The sequence below is a fragment of the Cotesia glomerata genome, linkage group LG7 (genome assembly GCF_020080835.1).
Source record: "Cotesia glomerata isolate CgM1 linkage group LG7, MPM_Cglom_v2.3, whole genome shotgun sequence".
NCBI lineage: Eukaryota > Metazoa > Arthropoda > Insecta > Hymenoptera > Braconidae > Cotesia > Cotesia glomerata.
In genome coordinates, this window is record NC_058164.1 from 20754227 (window position 1) to 20775810 (window position 21584).

The 21584-nt window shown below is 28.5% G+C and overlaps 1 protein-coding gene across 1 annotated transcript in view; it reads right to left on the bottom strand.

Annotated features, from left to right (window-relative positions):
* Positions 1-20540, bottom strand: part of LOC123268429 (zinc finger protein rotund-like) — a 198464-nt gene extending 177924 nt beyond the window's left edge. Inside the window, exon 1 of the mRNA XM_044733474.1 lies at positions 20349-20540. Coding sequence (XP_044589409.1) covers positions 20349-20525 — 177 coding nt within the window. The 5' untranslated portion in view covers positions 20526-20540. The remainder of the gene's footprint in view (positions 1-20348) is intronic.
* Between the last annotated feature and the right edge of the window lie 1044 nt (positions 20541-21584).

A 21584-nucleotide genomic window follows, 5' to 3' on the forward strand; every position in this document is an offset into this window, starting at 1 on the left:
GGATAAAATTTCTATTTTATCTTTTTTTGATATATTTTTTTGAAAAGTACATAAAAAAATTAACAATTAAAAAAAAGTTAAATATCACAATTTTCTAAAAAATTTATAAATTTTTTTTTTTAATTGTTCATTTTTTTATGTATTTTTCAAAAAAAATAAATCAATAAAATAAAATAGAAATTTTGTTATAAATATAAAATATATATCAATAAAATTTTGTTCAAAAAAATCAAAATTAAAATAGTTGACCCCACTTGTAAATATTTACCAAAAATTCATAATGACAAGTAACTATCACCCAACCTAGAAGATTTTCAATGACCAATCATGAAAATTAATCAGAAATAAATTTAAACTAATTAAGCAGAATTCCTTCCAGAAGTCCAACAGAAAAAATAAACAATCGATACTTTCTTTTCATCGAAATCTTAGTTTACATTCTCTGAACGAATTCAACTACTTACAAGTGTAATTAGTGCAAAAATGAACAATCTAAATAAATAGAGAATGCAAAAGGTCGTGATTGGTCAGATAGGAGTAAAATAATAATAAACGGTTGAGAGAAAGCAACGAAACATTACGAGAGTGAAGTAGCAAAAGATAATGTTTTAAGACTGAGATAAGCCGAGTATGCAGTTATCCACTTATTTTTATTTATTTAACAAGAGTATACAGAGTAGCTCCTACGGCTGACGGTCAACACTAAGGAGGCATATATGCATTTTATTTATAAATAAATATATATACGTATCAATGGAAGCATCGAATCAGCTAAATCTCGTGTTATCTATAATCAAACAAGTTACCGGGTACTCGACACTGGTACTGCTACTGGTACTGGTACTGGGTCCTTGGACCTGCGAAAGGAGTCCATTCTGCTGGGCAAGAGCTTAAGTAAACACGCGGGTTAAATTAAATGTTTTAACCGTGCTCTGCTGTAAGACTGAGGGGGGGAGCTTCCGCCTATATCTGTTTTTACAGGTCGCGAGAAAGAGGATTTCGATCGCGGGCTACACTAAAGAAAGATTCCACAACTAAGATTATACAACACTGACACTTAACAGAACCCTAATTAAAGTCCATTACACGATTAATTATCTAATTAATTTATTATATACCTACACTATCTCTATATTCTTACCAGAGTATATCGATTATCGATATATATCTACCGGTAACATTACATTATTGTTTGTATTTATTTTTATGCTTCTATACGAGGTAATATGCACATGTCATTTTAATTAATTAATTAAGAATATTTGCTGCTTTTTCGTTACGGCAATTGTTGAAATTTCGTTTACATTTACTTCTGGGTTATAATATTGCAGTTAGAAGAAAATTTTTGAATCATTGAAAGTAGAGTTTAAATTATGAATTAGTTTACAATGTTTGAAGGTAATTAAAAAATTAAACCACTCGTAATTATCAATTATTAAATTTTTCAATTAGTTAAAATGGGCACATTTCGAATTAGTATATTGAAAATAAAAATAATTTGATTCAAGAGAAAAATTTTTGAATCAAGAAAATCATTTTGAAGATGTTCATCGTCTTGATCCTTTACTAAGAAATTGTTCTTGATTTAAGAAAATGAAACTTAAAAAAATTTTTTTCTTGGGTCAAGAATTATTCTCTTTAATCAAGTTAATTTTATCCTTGAGTATATATTTTTCACTAATTGAAATGTGAAATTCCAAAAACTAAAAAAATTAATTTTTTCAGTAATTTTGAAATGAATTTGAATATTCTGACTTTTTAAATGAGTATAAAATTACTAATTTAAAAATAAACTCTATACTTTTAATAAGTTTTTAGTAGATTCATTTTAAAAATTACTAATTTTTATTTTTACTATTCCAATTGTTAAAATTTCATTAACAGTTTTAGAGAGAATTTGATTATTTTTTAGATAATTCGTTCGAATATCTGTTACGAAAAGTGTGTTTCTTTCATTCAACCTTTCTTTCATTACCCTCTAACCCTCTACTAGACGATTATGAATTATAAGAAAGCAAAATACAATATGATGACAACAGTTTTAGTCTAGTCACGTTATTTGCAATATCCACCGCTAGATGGGTTGATTGACTTTTTATTCATTCGTACTCATTTTGACTGTCTAATAGCCTAAGTTCTATTATTAATAATATGAAAATTCACTTCGATATTATTTAATCAGACATAATACATCATTTCAAATGATCCTATATATATTGTAAATACAAGTGATCAAATAGAAATTTGACTCTGAAATTAACTTCTAGTTGGAAATAAAAAATACAGCAATAAAGTTTTTTTGTATTTAATCATATGAGAATATTGATTATGATGCTGTGGATATAAGTCCTTAGAAATTTTGAAGTTCATCGTTGACTGTCAATGGATGAAATTTGTAGAATAGTGATGTTAAATTTTTTTTTTCATTTTAGTTTCAAAAAGTTGTAAAAACAATTATGTTTGTTATCTTTATAAGCTTGCTTCTAGAATAATTATTGTGAATATAAATATTATGACTTTGTTTTTAAAAACGCGAAATTTTCTGTATTATTATTTGGACCGTAAAAACTCAAACTTTGCATTCAATTAACTGTTCAAATTTGTTATTTATTATAGTTTTATAAATCTGAATAAGCTCATGGGTAATAAATGTCGTGAATTGATCAAATTCTATTGAAACATCATACACCAAAAATTACGATAATGCATAAAAAAAAGGGATATAGTTTTCTTTCTGAAGGTTTAATCCTTAATATTCTTCCTTTCCGTTTTTTTTCTTAGCTCACTTAATACTTTGAATTAATGGACCGATTTAATTCAAAACTGGGGTAAAATTTTTAATTTATTATTTCTTGTCTCTCGTGTCACTTCTTTTTCTGAAAGGTAGTGAAACAAAGGATAATTTAGGCAAACTATAAAATTCATACCATTTCTTGTAAGATTATATAATGATTAATTTTATAATGATTAAATTTATAATGATTAACTTTATAATGATTAACTTTATGATCAAGTAAATTTTTTATATATTTTTAATTTTGCAAAGAAAAAATTTGTTTTCTTCTCTGAGGTAGAAACTATAATTACAATTTTAATTAATTAAAAACTTTTTTTTTTATATTCCAATTCTGATGACTAGGGCCATAATATTATGTCAACCGGGGTGCGGAATTTTACCCCCTCCCCGCCCAGCGTACCTATCGATAACTTTTTTAGTTTTTAATTTTTTTTAAGATTTTTTTTTTAAATCCAAATAAATATATGGTAAAAAAATTATTTTTTGAGCTTTAAAAACGTCAAAAATTCGTGTCTAGATTACAATACCTCCCTAAATACCATCTCTCATTTAATTGAATAGTTTCTCCTATTTTTCTATTATTCTCACCAGAGACGTTAAATTTTCATAGAAGCAGGTATACTTTTCTAAATCATCATTTTTTTCAATTATTCCTTTTATTCATTATTAAAGATATCATTTAATTACGGAAAAATTTTTATTCATTAAAACTTGTAACATGTACACACGAAACAATTATTCACAAGTAAATACATGAAATATTACAGAAAAATTAACATTTTTATAATTGAATATTTTAATTATGAGTGAGAACGAATAGAAGGAAGCGAATAAATGTGGGAAATGTGCGAATAAAGGAAATATAAGGAAAAGGAAAAGGATAAAGTCTGAGACTAAGAATGAGACTGAGAATAAAAATCGGTAAAGATCTTGATAGTAGAAACGGGATAAGGATAAAAGAGAAATATCTAGACAAGAGCAAGAAAGCTTTCCTTTCCTCCTGGATATATCCAGCGCAATGCCTTGCCCCGAGTGCTACTTTTTCTACTAGCGGTTGTTCGCTCGCATTACTTTGGCTGTCACTTAGGTCTTTAACAACTTCTGCCAGTGGCACTGCCGGATGCCCGCTCTTTTTTTATATATTTTATTTTATACTATACACCTTATCCTCACTTGCAATTTACAATGCCTTATTCTCCAACATAACACCAACAGCAGCCCTCGAGCGGTGCATGGATACCCAACAGCACACTAAGTACTATGTTGCTATATAATTGCTGGATTATATTGTTTTAAATTCATTTTCACGGAAATAGTGAGCCAAGAATGAGGAGAGCTCAACGCGCGGTCATTACTGAGTCTAGTCGCTTAAATATTTTTTTTTTATTCCCCACCGACGATTTATTATCATTTTAGATTTAATTATCAACAGATATACTTTTTGTTATTATTTTTTTAACACAGGGTTGAACATTTTTTTTTAAGGTAAATTGACTAGTTTATTTATTGTTAATTAAATTTAATTATTATTCTGACTCAAAATTTGTGATTTTATTTTCTTTAAGAACAGGTCCCATCTTTTTCTCTCCTTTCCCTCATCGAAAGAAACCGTACTATCTTTGTCGTACTCGCAGTAATGAAACTATTGCAAGTTCATGAATTTTTCTTAAACAAATGAAAATTTCGTAAAGAATGCTCTGATATAAAATAGATAATTTAATAATCTATCGAGTAGCAGAGAGTTTTTTCTAAAACTTTTCATTGTTTAGGAGAAATTCACGAAGCTGCAACAGCTGGGACCGGCTTTTAATTGTGGAAAATCCCATAAATTTGAAACCTTTTTATCTATACAAACAGCTGCCTCGTCAATTTTCTATTTCCAAATTTAAATGACATGAGAAAAATAACTAAATAATTTTTCGCGAATTATTCAACATTAAAGTAGGCATGATACTAAATTCAGTGATTTCACGGTTTTTATCAAAATCATTGTTATTTAATGAAAAACTTCTAATTTTATCAGAAAAATATTCAATTGTGCTAACACAATCATCAATTTTCTTTTTATCATATGAAAGTCATTAGTTTTTTAAAAAATCAATTCAAATTATAAAATTCGATTAAAGAAGTTGAATTCTTTATTTAAAAACTTCCCTTTTGTACAAAACACTCCGTTGTTTTCAAACAATCTACATTAAATAGAAAATTAATTTTATTTAAGAGAAAACTTTTTGAATCAAAAAAAATATTTTTAAGAGTTTCGCCGTCTTGATTTAAGTCGAAAAATTGATGAACGAAGAAATTTTTAACTTCCCGCTAAGAAAATTGAAAATTTTCGAAAATCGGGAAGTTATTGGTTTTACCCCGTTTTTCGAAAATCGAGTTTTCATCAGATCTCGACGTTTTGAGGTCCTAGGAAGCTTCCCTGACTATTCTCGCAAGAGTGTCACTATGTATGTCTGTGTTTGTGTGAGCGTGTGCGTGTGCGCGCGCGCGCGTGTGTGTGTGTGTGTAAGTATGTAAACTTCTTATAACTTTTGAACGATTCAACCGATTTCATCGCGGTTGGTGCCATTCGAAAGGGCTTCGCCAAACTTAGATTTTCTGAAAAATTGAACCGATTTGGACCAATATATTTTGAGAAATTTGGAGAAATCTAAAAAAAAAAAGGAAAAAAAACTTTTTCAGAAGTGGTTTTTTTGGAATATCTTTTAAACGGCTTTACCGATCGATTCCAAAAACTAATCAGCTCTCAACCTTGAAAAACCACGTCGATCACCTCCAATCCGGTCAAAATCGGTTGATTCATTCGAGAGATATCGTGAACGAAAGAAAACCGAAAAAAGTTTTTTTTCGGAGTTACTCCGAAATTTTTAGTTTGACCAATTAAAACTTAGAAATTCTTCATGAGGCTTAAAAAACTGCGTAGAATGCCGCCAATTGCGTAAAAATCGGTTCATTCATTCAAAAGTTATTGCGGTTTGAAAATTCAAAAAATAGTGTTCTATGAAACTTCTATCAGACTTTTGAGCTCAAAAGCTCAAAAGCATAGAAAAGGTATCATTTTGAGCTCGGAGAGCTCAAAACAACACACAGATTGTATTTTTGAGCTTGAAGAGCTCAAAAAAAACGGCCATGTATTAACGGAATCAGCGGGAATTTGTATAGGGATGGCCTTTAGGGTCAACCGTTTTCCTAATTTTTTTTTTATTCAAATGTCGTACTTAAGAATCTCTCGTGATTCAAGTTTCCACTTTTAAAGCAAGCATGTTTTAAGAATATTTTTAAAATGATAAATTGTCAAATTTCATCTAGTTTGTATCCCATTAAAAAAAGTCTCAAATACCTCTCAGAATAATTTAAAGTAACAATTTCATTGCATCGGCTGAAGAAAACATACGTTTAAATAAAGTAACAATAGTTATCGATCGAAGGTAAAAAGTTTTTAATTCGAGACTTTAGAAACCAAGAAAAGAAATTCTTGAAGCAAGAAAGCAAGTTATTTATTTATTTAATTTAAATGCCAAGGCAATGGCCGAATAGCAAAGGATACAAAATAAAAGAGTAAAAAGTACATATAAGAATATAAACAAATCTACATAGATATTTAACAATGTTAGGATTATGACAAATTAAACAATAAAAACAATCAAAAGTATACTGTTAAAAATATTTGTAAAATTACAATCATTTTACAAAACAAATGTTGGGTAAAATTACAAATCGATGTTCACTATTGCGAAGTTATGAAACAATTTTGGTAATTTTTCAAAAGATGTCAGGAAACTTAATAGGATGTATTGTGATTTTACGATTTTTATGTAAAAATCCTAATTGTATTGTAATTTTATGAAACTGTTTGTCGAATTTCAGTACAAATCTTTGAGATATACAAACATTGTTTGTAATTTGGTTTACTAGAAATTTATGTAAAATCACAAAACAAAGTTGTAATAGAAATTACAATGGAGTCTTTAAAAATTTAGTAACTTTCTTTGTAATATTAAAATTTTAATTGTGAAATTAAATCGTGAATTTTAATTTCACCCACAATTATAATTGTTTATAATGTGTGTGGTAATTTTACAAAACTTTTTGCTAAATTACTATGAAAACGCCTTATATTTGCAAACATTGTTTGTAATTTCATTTACCATATTCTTTTTGTTATAGCAATTTTGTATAATATAAGAAGGGCCGTTTTTTCCCAATTTTATGCATAATTAAATAGTTCCCCATAATTCAAGAAATAAAAAAAAATAAAAAATAAAAAAACAAAAGTTTCCATTGATTGTTTATGGTCAACTTTAATGTTCGTAAACAATATATTCAGTAGACAATCAATACAATTATTTGAGATACTTATTTTTTTCTTAGGTGAGAATAATCACGTTCGAAATCTTCAGTGTTTAATTTTCACTTTTAATTTAAATCATAATTATTGAATATATTCCTCTATTACTATACAGTATAACTTTTGAGATATGTTTTATATAAAACTAATGGGAAAAATTAGTTTTAAATACTCCAAGTTGGGATTTTGTTATAAGTCATTTTCTTATGTTTTTGAAAATATTTTTTAAATTTATTTATAAAATTTTTTTTCAATTATAAAGCCGAAGTTCAATACGATTATAAATTTGAACCATAATAGCGTCTACTTGTTGATGTAGACTGATGTATCAAAAAACAACAATGTCCATCATATTCATTTTTACTAATTTTCAGTCTATAGTTGTTTATTTGTAATTACTTATTTCTAATAAGAAATTCGAGGCATCGTTTATCTTTTATAAATTTTAATATTACTTTCGAATGATTATTTCGGAATCGATATATTTGAACGAGTATATGTTAGATTCTAATTTTTATAATATTTAATGATTGTAAATAATGTAAAAGTTAGTTATTTTCCATCAATAAACAGCATCAAATAACACAAATGATGTAAAAATAAGTCGTAATGCTCCATTACCCCGTAGGATTAGCTTATAAGAATGATGAGATATTGAACCACCGATCGGTCGTACGGCGTAGGGGGTTAGATATCGGTCTGGCAAGTGCGTGGCTCGCGTTCGATTCTTAATTAGGACAAATGCGTTTTTCACTGTATATTTAATGAACAGCAAATTAAGGTTGTATGAAGTGCCAAATTTCGGAAAATATAATTAGCGCTTCATAAAAATGAAATCATATCAAATATCAAATCAAATTATTCTTTTTTATTATTTCAGCTATCAACTACCTATATATACCTATATATATATGGATATATATTGAATATTTTTTCTCGGGGTACTAAACTTACAAAACATTTTTAATAGAATTTGTTTTGTAAAATTACAATCTCGTATTGTAATATTGTTAAACAAATTGCCGATAGATGTTTAGTAAATTACAAAAATTGTTTTGTAATTTTCCTAAATTGAGTTGGAATAAAAAGTGGAGTAAATTTACAAAACTGTGTATTATAATTACTATATTGTGGTGCGTAAAAACTTCCAACACATTTTTAGTAAAAATACTATAGAAATTTTTAAATGAATAACGTAATCAACTGATTACAATCAATAAAAGTGAGGTGAGTAAATGTATACAAGAAATTGTATTTTGACTGTTGAATTTTAGACTTAAGTTTGGGTTTAAATTTAAATTTAAAGCACTGCAGATAACACCAATTCTAACGATTTGAATCATCATCCGTGATACCAGGTCTCCTTAAGCTCCTTAATCATCCGTGATACCAGCTCTCCTTAAGAATACATACATTTTTTACCTACATTTTTTCTCTCTCTCGCCCTCTATTGGACAAACGAAAGTATCTCTGTCATACTTGTACAACAAATGGAATCTTAAAACGCATTTTATGCATAAATAAATGAAAATTTTCCAAAAAAGCGCTTCGCTCTTCGATAGATAATTAAATTATCTATCGAAGAGCGAAACGATTTTTACGAAATTTTATCACATACATGAGAAAAACACGTTTGAAAATCAACTATAAACCGCTCTTAAGCTCAAGGTCATGAAAAAATTTGTAGGCTTTTGTCTTGAAAGTGTCAATGCTAAGTGCATTGATGACATCAGGTGGTAGTTCTTGCCGAAGGCGTATTGCTGAAATTAGGAATGAGTGTTCATAGGAGGCAGTTGAAAAATTAGGAATTAGGAATTTAGTATAATTTTCTTCTTAAATCAAGACATCAACGATTGTAAATCGTTTAATTTTCTCCTCTGGATATTTTGAATCTAAAAAAAACGATGATTCTCAAACTTCAATCTAAGCTCAGAGATGATCTCGTCAAGAAAAATCTAAAATACTAACACGATAATCTCCGTCCTTTGGAAAATAATTAAACACTAAAAAAAGCTTCAGGATAATTTATTAAAGAAGTACGTGTGATATGAGAGCTTAAACTTAAAAGAGCAAGGATCAGTGCAGTAGCAGTGCAATGCCACCTGGCAGCTTTTTGTGATATCCCAGTTGGCAATAGTTTTTGCTTGGCTACCACATTACAGGAGCAGTAGCTGTTGAAGCAGTTCAGCCAAGAGAGTTTAGTATGAGTATGAGTATGAGGGATACTAAACGCTTATACTCAACCACACGTACTGCCACCCCAGGACCCCCTGAACCCTTCCCTCCTTCCTACCTACTCAGCTTCTGCTTCCTCCCGGTTCTATGTAACCCCCGTTCTCCATTTATTAAGCCTTCTACCTTGTACCACGTTGTTCCCCACCACTTCCGGTGCGGAATCCGCGGATCTACCGCCAATAAGCGGACTTGCCACGCCTTTCCACCTACGCGCACCTGCGACACGCCTACTAAACGCTACTCCTTTCCTCTTTTTCATCTCCCTTCCTTGGCAAAGAGTCAGCGGTACCTTGATACCAGCTAAGCGATTTCAACCGAGTTTATAACACCATCCACCATCTACCGGCTACCAACTATCCTCTTTATTTATTTTCCTCCTTTTCCTTCCTTTGTCTTACCAGACACTCAGCTGAGGATTCGGGACCAACCTCTTGATTAAGAGCTACCAATCCAAGACCTGGATACCCGGTTATTGATACCACCTCTAAGGTTTTATTTCCAGCCAATCTGAAAAACCCTTTACAATATTTTTTTCGATTCTTTTGTGTCAAAGGACCGACACTACTCGATTTTATTAATATCTTATATTCTAGAGTTTTCATTCTTCCAAGGAATTTCGGTTTTAAGCATCCTGAGCTAGTGATAATTGCTTTTTTGATACTTGCTGATTTGCAATCAGGGCAAACTATTCTGTTAAGGGGTTGGTTGATTGATTTTTTGGGAAAACAGTCAGAAGAATATATTATGTCGACCTATTAGGCTTATTTTTAAACTAAACATAGTTTTATGCGCAAAAAAAAATTTTCTTTAAAATGTCCTGTTAAATCTTTAAATTAGCTGAATTCAGCAACAACTGATCTACGAAATGTGAAATTTTTTAAACGGAGAAGAAATCTATCGTGATAGCAGCGCTGCTTCAGTCGGTGGATAACATCGTAACTTAGATTCATTTTTAGTAAAAATTTTTTACTGGAGAGTCAGGTAAATTTTGTAGTACACTGATAAAAAATTTAACTTGACTCAAGACCAAAAATCTTGAACCAAGAACATCAATTTGAAGAAAATGAATTTCTTTAGCCAAGAGGAAAAATTCTTGAGTCAAGATATAATTCTTGGTTCAAGAAAATATATCTTAACTATTCAAAAATAGTCCACAAGAAATTGAGTCCTTATTTCCCACTAAGAATTAAAGAATTAATAAGACAAAGACATATACATCATGGATGGAATGTAATATTTGCATTGAAAGCTCTGAAAATTAAATTCAAAAATTGAATTTAGAAAAATGTTATTTCAAACTGTAATTTTTCTAGTTTTGATTACGACGGGAGTGATTTTAAATTTTATACTGTAATTATTCCTGTTTTCTTTTTTCCGTGAATAATTATCCATTTCATTAATTTTTTACAGGTATTAATTTTTACCAGTAAGCTACATTAAAAATTAATGGTACTTGCCTATATTTTTTTTACACTGTATTTTTGCATAATTTTTAATATAACTGTAATTAGGATCAAAAATTCGGAACGTCATACAATTACTGTAATGTTTACGGTAATTTTTTAAGAAAGTTTCTTCCCGTGTAAAATTTAACTTAATTCAAAACGAATTTGGATCAAAAGGATTATTTTAAAGAACACTGGTTTCTAAGAAGAATTGATCTTTTTACCCAAAATTTGTTTATAGTTCAAAAGTACGTTCTTCAGTTGGAATAATAAAATTTTTTAGACTTGAAAAAATTCTCTTCGACCAAAACTATTGACAAAAAATTATTTTGGTTGGATATGTAGAAAGCACACTGATAAAAAATTTATGTTGACTCAAGAGATATTTTCTTGATCTAAGAATTTATTTTGGAAGACAAATGATTATTTTGCTTTAAGAATTTCTTGTCTTGATTTAGATTTTCTTGGCTTAAGAGCTATATTATCTTCAATCGATACATTTAAGTTTTTCAATCAAAATAACATTATCGTTTAAAAAACTTAAAATAATTCATCAAAGTATATTTTAAAAACTAAATAGTCTTTAATTATTATACCAAAAAAAACTCATTTCTTGGAAATAAGTAAATTAATGACAAAAAAAAAAAAAAAAAAGCTATTCTTAACACAAGTCGGTAAAATCTTGAATCAATGTTATCACCTATTTTGAACCAAGAAACAAAAATTCTCGAAAGAAATATATCTATATCTAGTTTCAAAAGTTCAAGTTTTGAAGAAAAAAAGTTTCTTGAATAAAGATTGTTTTTCTATTAGTGCAGTAGTTCTTTTAAATAAAATCTCGGCAAGTCATATGAAGCGCACATAACAGTACGAGTTTTACTGTATTTTACGGCTGTGCAAACCGTTTTCGTGTATCACTGAATCAAAAATTGGCATGAAGCCATGTTGACAGAATGGTGATTTATTTTGTTGTATACTTGCGGTGAATTTATTAATACAATTATATTGTATTGTATATTCTTAAGAAGCATAAAATTTTCTATATTAAAATGAATTTGCAGCTTCCTAGAGATTCTAAAGCTTATGAGTTGATTAGGTGTATATTCAAAAGTTATAAAATAATAGGCTCCGTTTGACCCGACATTCTTAGGAGTAGTTCAATGAGGATATAATGAAACATAAGCTTTTTCAATTATTTTGCATTTTTATTCTATTACACTGAGAAAAAAGTATTTTGCTACTAAGGATATTTTTTTTGATAATCAAAATACTTGGTATTGTGCTACTAAGAATACGTGGTATTTTGATAATCACAATACCTAGGTATACTGATTATCAGTATACCAATATAACAGACTATCAGATGTTTATAACCTCACTTTACTGGCACAAATAAATTGAGTTATAAAACTAACAAAACAAATAAAAATAAAAATTAATAGTGTAATAATAAATTTTTTTCAAGCTAATATAACAAATATTAGTTGAATTCTATTTTCATAAGTGCATAAATTGAATAAACTGACTGACAGTGTTAAAACGTCGATGGCAGTGACAGCGCATATATTATAGTATTACTGCGCAGAGTATAGGTCTTGAACTGACTTATATTTCGATAATCACAATACGTGGTCTTTTTTTGCTTTAAATAAAGCTATTCTTTATCTTTAGCTTTTTTTGACTAATCTTCACTGCTTTGAGCACTCGTAGTTGTTCAGAAAGACTAAGAGTTTTGAGTTTTACACTCATTGCTTATTAATTTTTTCACGGGGGGCTGTCAAAATTAATGGATATTGTAGTGAATTCTAACTAAGTCTAACAGTATGATAATTTTACAATCGTCAACAGAAAACCTGATGTCATCTAGAAATTCCATTACCATTTCGTAGAACTGGTCATCCTGATAAGATACTTACATACGATAATAATTTTAAATTCGAGATAAAGAGGTCCAAGTGTATGAATTCGAGTTATGAAGGGTAAAAATGTATAGAAATAGCTTGTAGGGACTCACTAATTATTTCGACTTATAGAGGGTAAAAATTTCGAGCAACGGAGGTTTTACGGCTTGAGGGGAAGGGAATGAAACATTTCTTCGAGTTGCGGAGGTTTTCGACTTATCGAGGTTCGATTTAACGAGGTTCTACTGTACCTGATATCCTGATTATCAAAATACTTTTTTCTCAGTGTATTAATCTTTTTTTTTGTGAATGAAAATGATTCAACTATAATTATATAATGAAATAGGTAATTTCTCCCAAAATTTAAAATCTTTATGCAAAAGCAAAATTTAACAAACAAAACTATTTTTCGAAGTGAAATCTGAAATTCGTGTCGAATGGTATAATAAAAATATTTCAGCACAATAATTATTAAACTCGTAATTAATAAAATTGGTTACTGAGTAAAATGTTCTTTACAGTAACACTCTGATAGAAAAGTAACTTGAGTAAAGAGAACTAATTTTAAACCAAAAGAATTATTTTGTAGAGAGATTCGGACATCTTAACTTCATTTATGGCGTCAATTCATTATTTTGCATCAATTTGCCACCTCAAATTCGAATTTTGTCTAGCCTTCAACAATTTCTTACGCACCTCTCACCTACTTTGTAAAAAACTAGTGAGTTTTTGAACTCAATAATTTAGACATAAATTCTAGCGGGTAAAAAATGTTATTATCAATTTTTTCGAGCAACTTGTAAGCTTTTCTCAGATTAATAAATTTATTTATTGTATTTATTACGTCGCATCTCTGGAAGAAAGATTGAAAACACTGGAAAATAGTAAAAAAGTTTCAATAAAAAATAATACGAGAAGTATCTAAGCGCAAAAACGAGAAAACCAAATTCGGAAACTCGTCCCCGCCTTTTAAGGTTAATTCTTTTTCTTTCTGTTTTTATCTGTACTAGTATTATTTAAGCATGTATAAACATATAAGCGTGGTTTATGCCGCGTGAATGGCTGCCTTACACTTGACAACCACAGACTTAATGTCAAAGTTAAATGACCGTAAAAAATTACAATATAAACAAAAAATCTCAAAATTTAGATATTAAAGCTTAAATATTTATTATTCAAAATACAAACGCAAAAAAAAAAACTTTAATATTTTTATTTCGAATCAAAAATTTATAAAACGAATAATCTGAAAATTTGTTGGATCCAAACAATTCTTAAATCAGTTCTTCATTGTTGAAAAAATACAACTAGTGGCATCTAGGTGTCGTTCTATCAATTAAAAATAGAATTATTTCAATGTCATCTCTCAGAGCATTAATGAACAATATAAAAATCTCTATTGATAGTAGGATTTAGTTCTATTTAATAAGATTTAGTAATAGTTACTTAATGATTCGGTTACAAACCTTTCATTACCAAATAATTAGTAATAGTTACTAAATCATTTATTAAAGCCCATTTATTTCCACCAAATGAATATTTAGTAGTATTTAAAAAAAGATTTATTGGTACTCAATAAATCGTTTATTGGTGTTAAAGAAATTAATTTTTTAACTGAATTTAGCGTATAACCTAACTTTTTTACTCAAAATAAATCAAAATAATTAAAATAAATAATTTTAAGTAAAAATATAAGGTATTATGAAGAAAAGAATCTCATTAAATTATAATTTTTTATTTGAGACATTTATAAAATTTAAAATTAAACAAGTTTTTAGCATATCAATAATAGACAAATTAAAAAATTTAAACTAAACTCCACTGAGAAATGACATATAAGCCACTTGGGAGTATGTGTGTTTTCAAAGGTTTGATAAATCTCCCAAAATCGAGTTGAATAAAATAATCTAAGTCAGTGAATAGGTTATGTATCACATTGGAATTAAAGCATAGCCATCTAGCGACAATACTTACCAAAGAAATATTTAGTACCTACTACTAAATATTATTTGGTGGAAACAAATATTTTTTTCTCCCAAATAAATGAATAAAAATTTTGTTACTAAATCAGTTTAGAACTCCGTACTAAATTCTTCTATCAGTGTATCTTCACTTATTGTAACAAGGTTTGTTTAGGCAGGAGTATTCTTCTGTGAAATGTCAATTGTTTTGCAGACAATGTACGAAAAATAATTATTTAACATGAATTTGTTTATGAAAAAATGAATGTTAGAACTTGAAATCGTTTATTTAACACTGAATAAATTATATCAAATCAGAAATTGAAAGTAAGTATAAATAATTGTTGCAATAGGTTACTTAATGCAACATAAGGATTTTCTAATTAAAAGGTGTCATTGAACTGTATTGTGAATACCGTGTACTACTACATAGTTGCGTGTAAAATAAGTAAATTAAAGTAAAAGATCGCATTAAATATACAAATGTAAGATTTATCTATAAATTTATATCTTAGCAAGCACCAAAGGGAGTTTAAACCAACGAACCGACCAAGGTTTTCCACCCTAACAAATCCAGAAAAGGGATACGATTAAATATACTCAGTACTTTATTTAACTTGGATCTTATATGTTACAATAGCAACTATTTTGCCCTCATAAATTTTGCACTCATAAATCTGAATACAATTAACTGTTTTCACATGTTGATTTTTCCGCTTCAAACGTCCAAGTTAATTCACTATTTTATTTAGTATCTTCAAACTCCAGAGTTTTATTTATCATTTATTATCTTTTCAATGAAAATAACCTGCTATTGCTATTAATTAATTGGATAATTATTACTTATATATGGGAGATATTAATACCTCGTAGTAGTAAATTTTTCTTTAGTCTGCGTATTATCGCGTCGAATATAATGAAAGAGAAAAAGAGAAGAATAATAAAAATATATATATATATATATATATATATATATATATATATATATATATATATATATATATATATATATATATATATAACTAAAAAAAGGTGTAAGTTTCTCTCGCTCGTGCTCACGCGGACAAACGGCGATAATGTCGGGTTTTTATGAGAGTTAATGAACGGTTGTGTACTTATGGTTGTCGAGCGGAAAAGTGGTGGGACGAGACGAAGGGGAAACTGACTAAAATCACCCGCATTTTATTTTTATATATTTGCACTTTTATTTACATCCTTTATGATTACTATTAATTATCACGTAATTACAGGCTTTTTTACAATTAATTTTTTTTGTTAAAGTGAATTTTAATAGGATTATTACTATGACTAATTGAATTGATTCCAGCGTTATTATTTACACAATTTAATCTAAAGTAATTGTAACAAATTTTACTAACATTTATTAAATACAATGTAAAATACAAAGTAAGTAATTTTTTGTATGCTTACATGTTGAATTCTATAAAAATAAAATTGATTCCAAATACAAAATCAATTCAATCTTAAATATTCTTACTTCCTTTAAGAAGTTACCAAACTTCTAATTTGGAAAAATTGATTCTTCGTTTTTTTGCCAAGTTTCATTTGAAATTTTGATGAAATATCTATTTATTTCTATAATATGTATTTATTTATTTATTTATTTGCCTTTGTTCTAACCCAACAGCCCAAGAGCCAATGCCAGAGTTTCTCAATTTTTACAGAGTTAAAGATTTTGACAGAGTGACACACATGAGTGATAATATCGCGTGACTAATGCAAAAAGGGCGCATGGCAAAGTATGCGCCCTTTTAGCTTTGCAAAGCTAAAAAGGCGCATAATTTTTTTTTTATCACCAATCGACTAGTTGACATATTCTTCGTCGAAAAATCAAGCATTGATTTCCTAAAGCTAAAAGGGCGTATGTCTATAATTATGCGCCCTTTTAGCTTTAAAAATTTGAAAATTTTATGACCTAAAGCTAAAAGGGCTTACAAATTTATTTTCTAAATAATTCATTAAAGTGCTCATTTTTAGCCTAAACATTAAAAATAAAACGGTAGATTCACACGAAAGAGGCGTATTCTAACTCAACATACACTCTTTTAAAATTACAATTAAAAATATTTTTAAAAAATTGCAAAATATGCGTGATTGTATTAATTTATTTTTTATTTGAAAATTATTTCAATCCCATTAGTTTTCGATTAAATTAATTATCCATTGCTTGTATAAAAATAGTTAGAAATTATTATTTTTTCAATATTGTTTAAGTACTTAAAAACAGCCGATCCCTTCTTTTTCTCGCGTCTCACTCACTGCAAAAAACGGTACTATCCTCGGTGCATTCATGATTATAAAGCTATTGAAGTTTTATGTTTTTCTTTTAAGCAAATGACAATTTTCAAAAAAACACCCTGCTATACGAAATAGATCATTAAAAAATCTATTACGTAGCAGGGCGTTTTTTTCAAAATTCTTCTTTGTCTAAAAGAGAAATATGAAGCTGCAATCGTACGCGAAAAGAACAAGATGACACTGGATATCATCCCGGATTATATTGAGTAAAAAAAAATTTCAGATAGTATTTAGTATAATCCAGATTACAATGAGTATAATCCAGATATCACGCAGTATAATCTGGATTTTTTTTACCACAGATATCACTGAGTATAATCTGGGATGATACCCAGTGTCATCTTGTTCTTTCCGTGTAGGGACCGGCTGTTAAGAAATTTTTTTTTATTCATTAAACTTTTTTATTTTATGTCTTGTGAAGCTATTTATCAAAATTTTTTATAAAAACTTAAATTTTTTTTATGTGCCTTTTTAGCTTTAGGCACTACTTTTATAAAAGATAAAAGGGCGCATGTCTTGAGTTACGCCCTTTTAGCTTTAGGATACTCGAATTTTTTTTTCTACAGATCTTTGTGTTTTGAGCGATTTCAAGAAGAATGGCAAAAAAAATTTTTTTTATGCGCCCTTTTAGCATAAATCCCTACTAACGTGTAGCTATGCGCCCTTTTTGCATTAGTCACGCGATATGCATCTATATAAACTAAAAATGATAAAAATTATATTTTAATCATAAAATAAAACAACAAGTGTTAACTTAACTAAGCTAAGTGTACAGAGTTACATTTATAATTAATTTTCTATCATATTTTCGTTAGCCAGGACCTAAATGTGCATAGATTAATTTCTTTAATTTCAGCTTGTCTATTTTATGTGATTAGTAACTGAGATAAAGCTTATTAAAATTAAGATACATTAAATCTAATGAAATACAATTTTTATTAATTTTAAAATATTTAACTGCTTACATTTTTGACAATGGAAATTTTAGCTATATGAATGTAAGACATATTTTTGTAAAAAATTAAATTTCCTATAAATTTGTAATCTGCATTTTTTTGTTAAAGTGAGCCATTCTCTTAATATCTTCAAAAATATACGAAAAAATGACTTTGAAAGATAATACATCTCACGTGAGATGTTAAAATAAAATTGTTAATTCTTTTAAAGAACGTTAAATGTACTACAAATAACAGTTTTTATCAATATGATCGCTCAAAATTAGACGAAGTAGAAAGTGGCTTAAAATACATATTTTTTGATTGAAAAACATACACAGTAAAAAATTTTTCGTCATTGTGTAAAGTGTAAAAATTATTGTGTAGAATAATACACTCTAATGTGTAGAATTTTACATTCTCATATGTTGATTTAACACACTAGAATGTAGAATTAACATAAGTTTGTGTAAAAACAGTCCGTAACACAAATATTTATGTCAAATTTGACGAAAATTTTTTTACTGTGTATATAATATGAAAAAGAAATTATTTAAGTGTGCTCAAATTTTGAGGGAATTTTTTTTTTCGATGATTATAATAATATATCATGGTGTTAGCAAGAGAAAAAATCATCCTTTCAAATGAAGCATCCTAATATTCCATATATTGATATACAGTGCTCCCTCCCTAAGATATAAGAGGTTATCCTTCTTTCATTTGTTAGTAACGAATGGAAAAATTGAGACACAGCTAAAATATCGTATGGAGGAAAAACTGTACAAATTTTGCTTCAAGAGAAAAAATTTTAAAGAATATTTTGAGCCAAGTAGAAAATTTTTAAACTAAGAAATTGTTCTTGATTCAGGTAAATTTAATTTAATTCAAAAATTTTTCTTTAAGATAGTCATCGTCTTCAAAATTTCTTGGGTCAAGATTTTTTTTTCAAATCGAGTTAATTATTTTTATCAGTGCCCACAGCCAATTTTTTCATAAAATTAGTCCACCTTTCTGTAATTTCTCATTTTTATTATCAATAACACTTTCTGTCTATTCGTAATCGTGTACATAGCTTTTCATTAAAAAAAATGAATATTGCTTCATTTATGACCTAATATATGCACTACTGCAGATCATTTAGTAGCACAATAAATGTTTTTTAACTTTTTTAACAAAAGATCTGGGAATATTGTTATGAATTGTAGCACCAAAAATGTCGTAACGAGTCGAAACATATCTATCATATAATATACAGATCTTTTTCTATTTTATAATACAAAGTAAATTATTTTCTTAGAATAATTCAAGTTCAATGTTTTAGTTGCAAGTTACTCTATATATATATATATATATATATATCCATTTGCTTAATTGACATAATGTTAAAATTATATTTTCAAAAGGTAGTTATTAAAATTAAACAACCTTAACTTGATAAACGAAAGTTTGTTTTGGCCGTCACATATTTATTAACCTTGTGAGAAAAAGAAAAGGATATCCTGGACTCCTACAAAATTATTAAGCCAAGTATTTTATTTTTTTAATGTTGTTAAGAAATAACTCTCAATAATAGTTTAGACAATTCTTTCTCACAAGAACATTACCAATTTAGAATTAAAAAAAAACTTAAATTTAGTAAATACAAATTTAATTCCTCATAAAAATAATTAAATAAAATTTAATTCTTCATAAAAAATGACATATTATTTTTATTGTCAGTATTAGAAAAAAAACTTCATAAAAAACCTATTCAGATTTAGAGTTAATTAAAAATCAACAGTAAATAACTCGATCTACAGATTTGCAAGTGAAAACGTTGAACTATTCCTCGCCACCTAGTTACTGTTACGGAACTATTTCTAGGCGCGTCTAAGTATCGATTCAAACAGATAAATTAATTGCTTCAATCAAGCAACAAGAGAAGTTAATCATTTATTATTAATAAAAATGAATTAATTATTCTTCAAAAAATTTTTTAACTAATTAAAATATAATAGAAAAAAATTGACAAATTTACAAAAAAAAACTATGCAATTTTTTTAATTAAATTTTTTTTCTTAATTATCATTAACACTCACATTTATAATCACAAAACTCCTCCATCCGATAACTCTTCACCAAGTCTTACTTCTCTATTAAAGAAAGAAAAAAAAAAAAAAAACCGCGACCTCCACCACTTTTTCTCTATAATCAATTAATAAAAATTATAATCCTGACACCTCTTAATTACCCAAAAAAAAGCAATCATAATCACTCCTACTTACGTAAATCTATAATTAACCTCCAACAAATTTTTTACCGAGCACAAAAGAGTCCCCATCAGACCCAACTGTATACAATCTCAATCTCACAAAAATAAACAAAAATGAATAGAAAGTATAAGTAGATTTAATAGACCTACCTTGCTCTGAACGTAGTCAAGTGCCAGCATGCAGTCAGAGTATCCACTCTCTGTTTTAATAGTAGTAGCACCTTGTCCAGGTGCCGTTGAACAAAATCCTGACCCGACGACACCAACAGGACCTCCTAGTCCTGCGGCGGCTGCTGCCGCAACGCTCTCTCTGTACCACGGATACATAATATTACACAAACAATAATATTTATATTTATATTGCACTTATCAATAAAATTGTGTTTCGGAAAAAGTGATCCTTAATTGCACTAGTTTCTCATTTGTATCAATCAATCAATAAATCAATCAATTATTCAACCGATCAATTCATTTTATCACTTAACTCAATTGACATCACTCACTCACTATTTTTAATCCAACTAAATACAGAAAATTCCATGAGCATAAAAAATTTTTTATTTTTTATATTTTCGTCAAGTCTCACTTCTCTTCAGTCAACAGTCTCTTAATATATTAAAATTTTTAATTTAAATTTAATTATTAATCAGTCTATATGACTAGACCACAAATCACTTTAGCCTACTATTTAATTAATTAATTAATTAATTAATCAATAATTACTTAATTTATTGCACCTAGATAAATAAACACTATCGATTACCGTCACTTTGTCTTGACATGGTTAATCGATTACACATTACTACTATTGTTACGATCGTGCATAATAATAATGATAATTAACAATAAATATTTAATTAATAAATCACAATGCGAATTGATTTTCTGTTTATTGTTATTGTTACTAACAGTAAAATCAACGGCTGTAAGCATTTTAGTGAATTAATGGGAAGAAAAAAAATTTTTTGTTGAAAAAAAAAATCCGGAAATCGGAGCTGAGATTAGGACTGTGGATTGATATCGAGGGTAAAAAATGTGACGCACCGGCCGGAAATCGTGCAACCGAGGACCGCGAACGCGGTGTCTACACTGACGCGGGAGCCCGGATTCGAACGCCGGTTCGTGAGGGTTCGGCGAACTTCGGGCTCACTCGTATGACATACGTCGGGCAGTTGCGCCTGTGTGGGTGTGGGTGTATGGATCCAGGGAACAAAAAGGGAAAGGGTAAGAAAAAGAGACAGACGTTGTTGAGAGGGTAAGATCGAGGATGCAGTTGGACGGTTTTTAAAGTGGGGGATAAAAATAAAAGGGTCGACGGTGTATCGCGCATCATGGGAGAGGCCATTTTTTTTACACCCTTTTGTTAATAAATAAATTACCACGGAA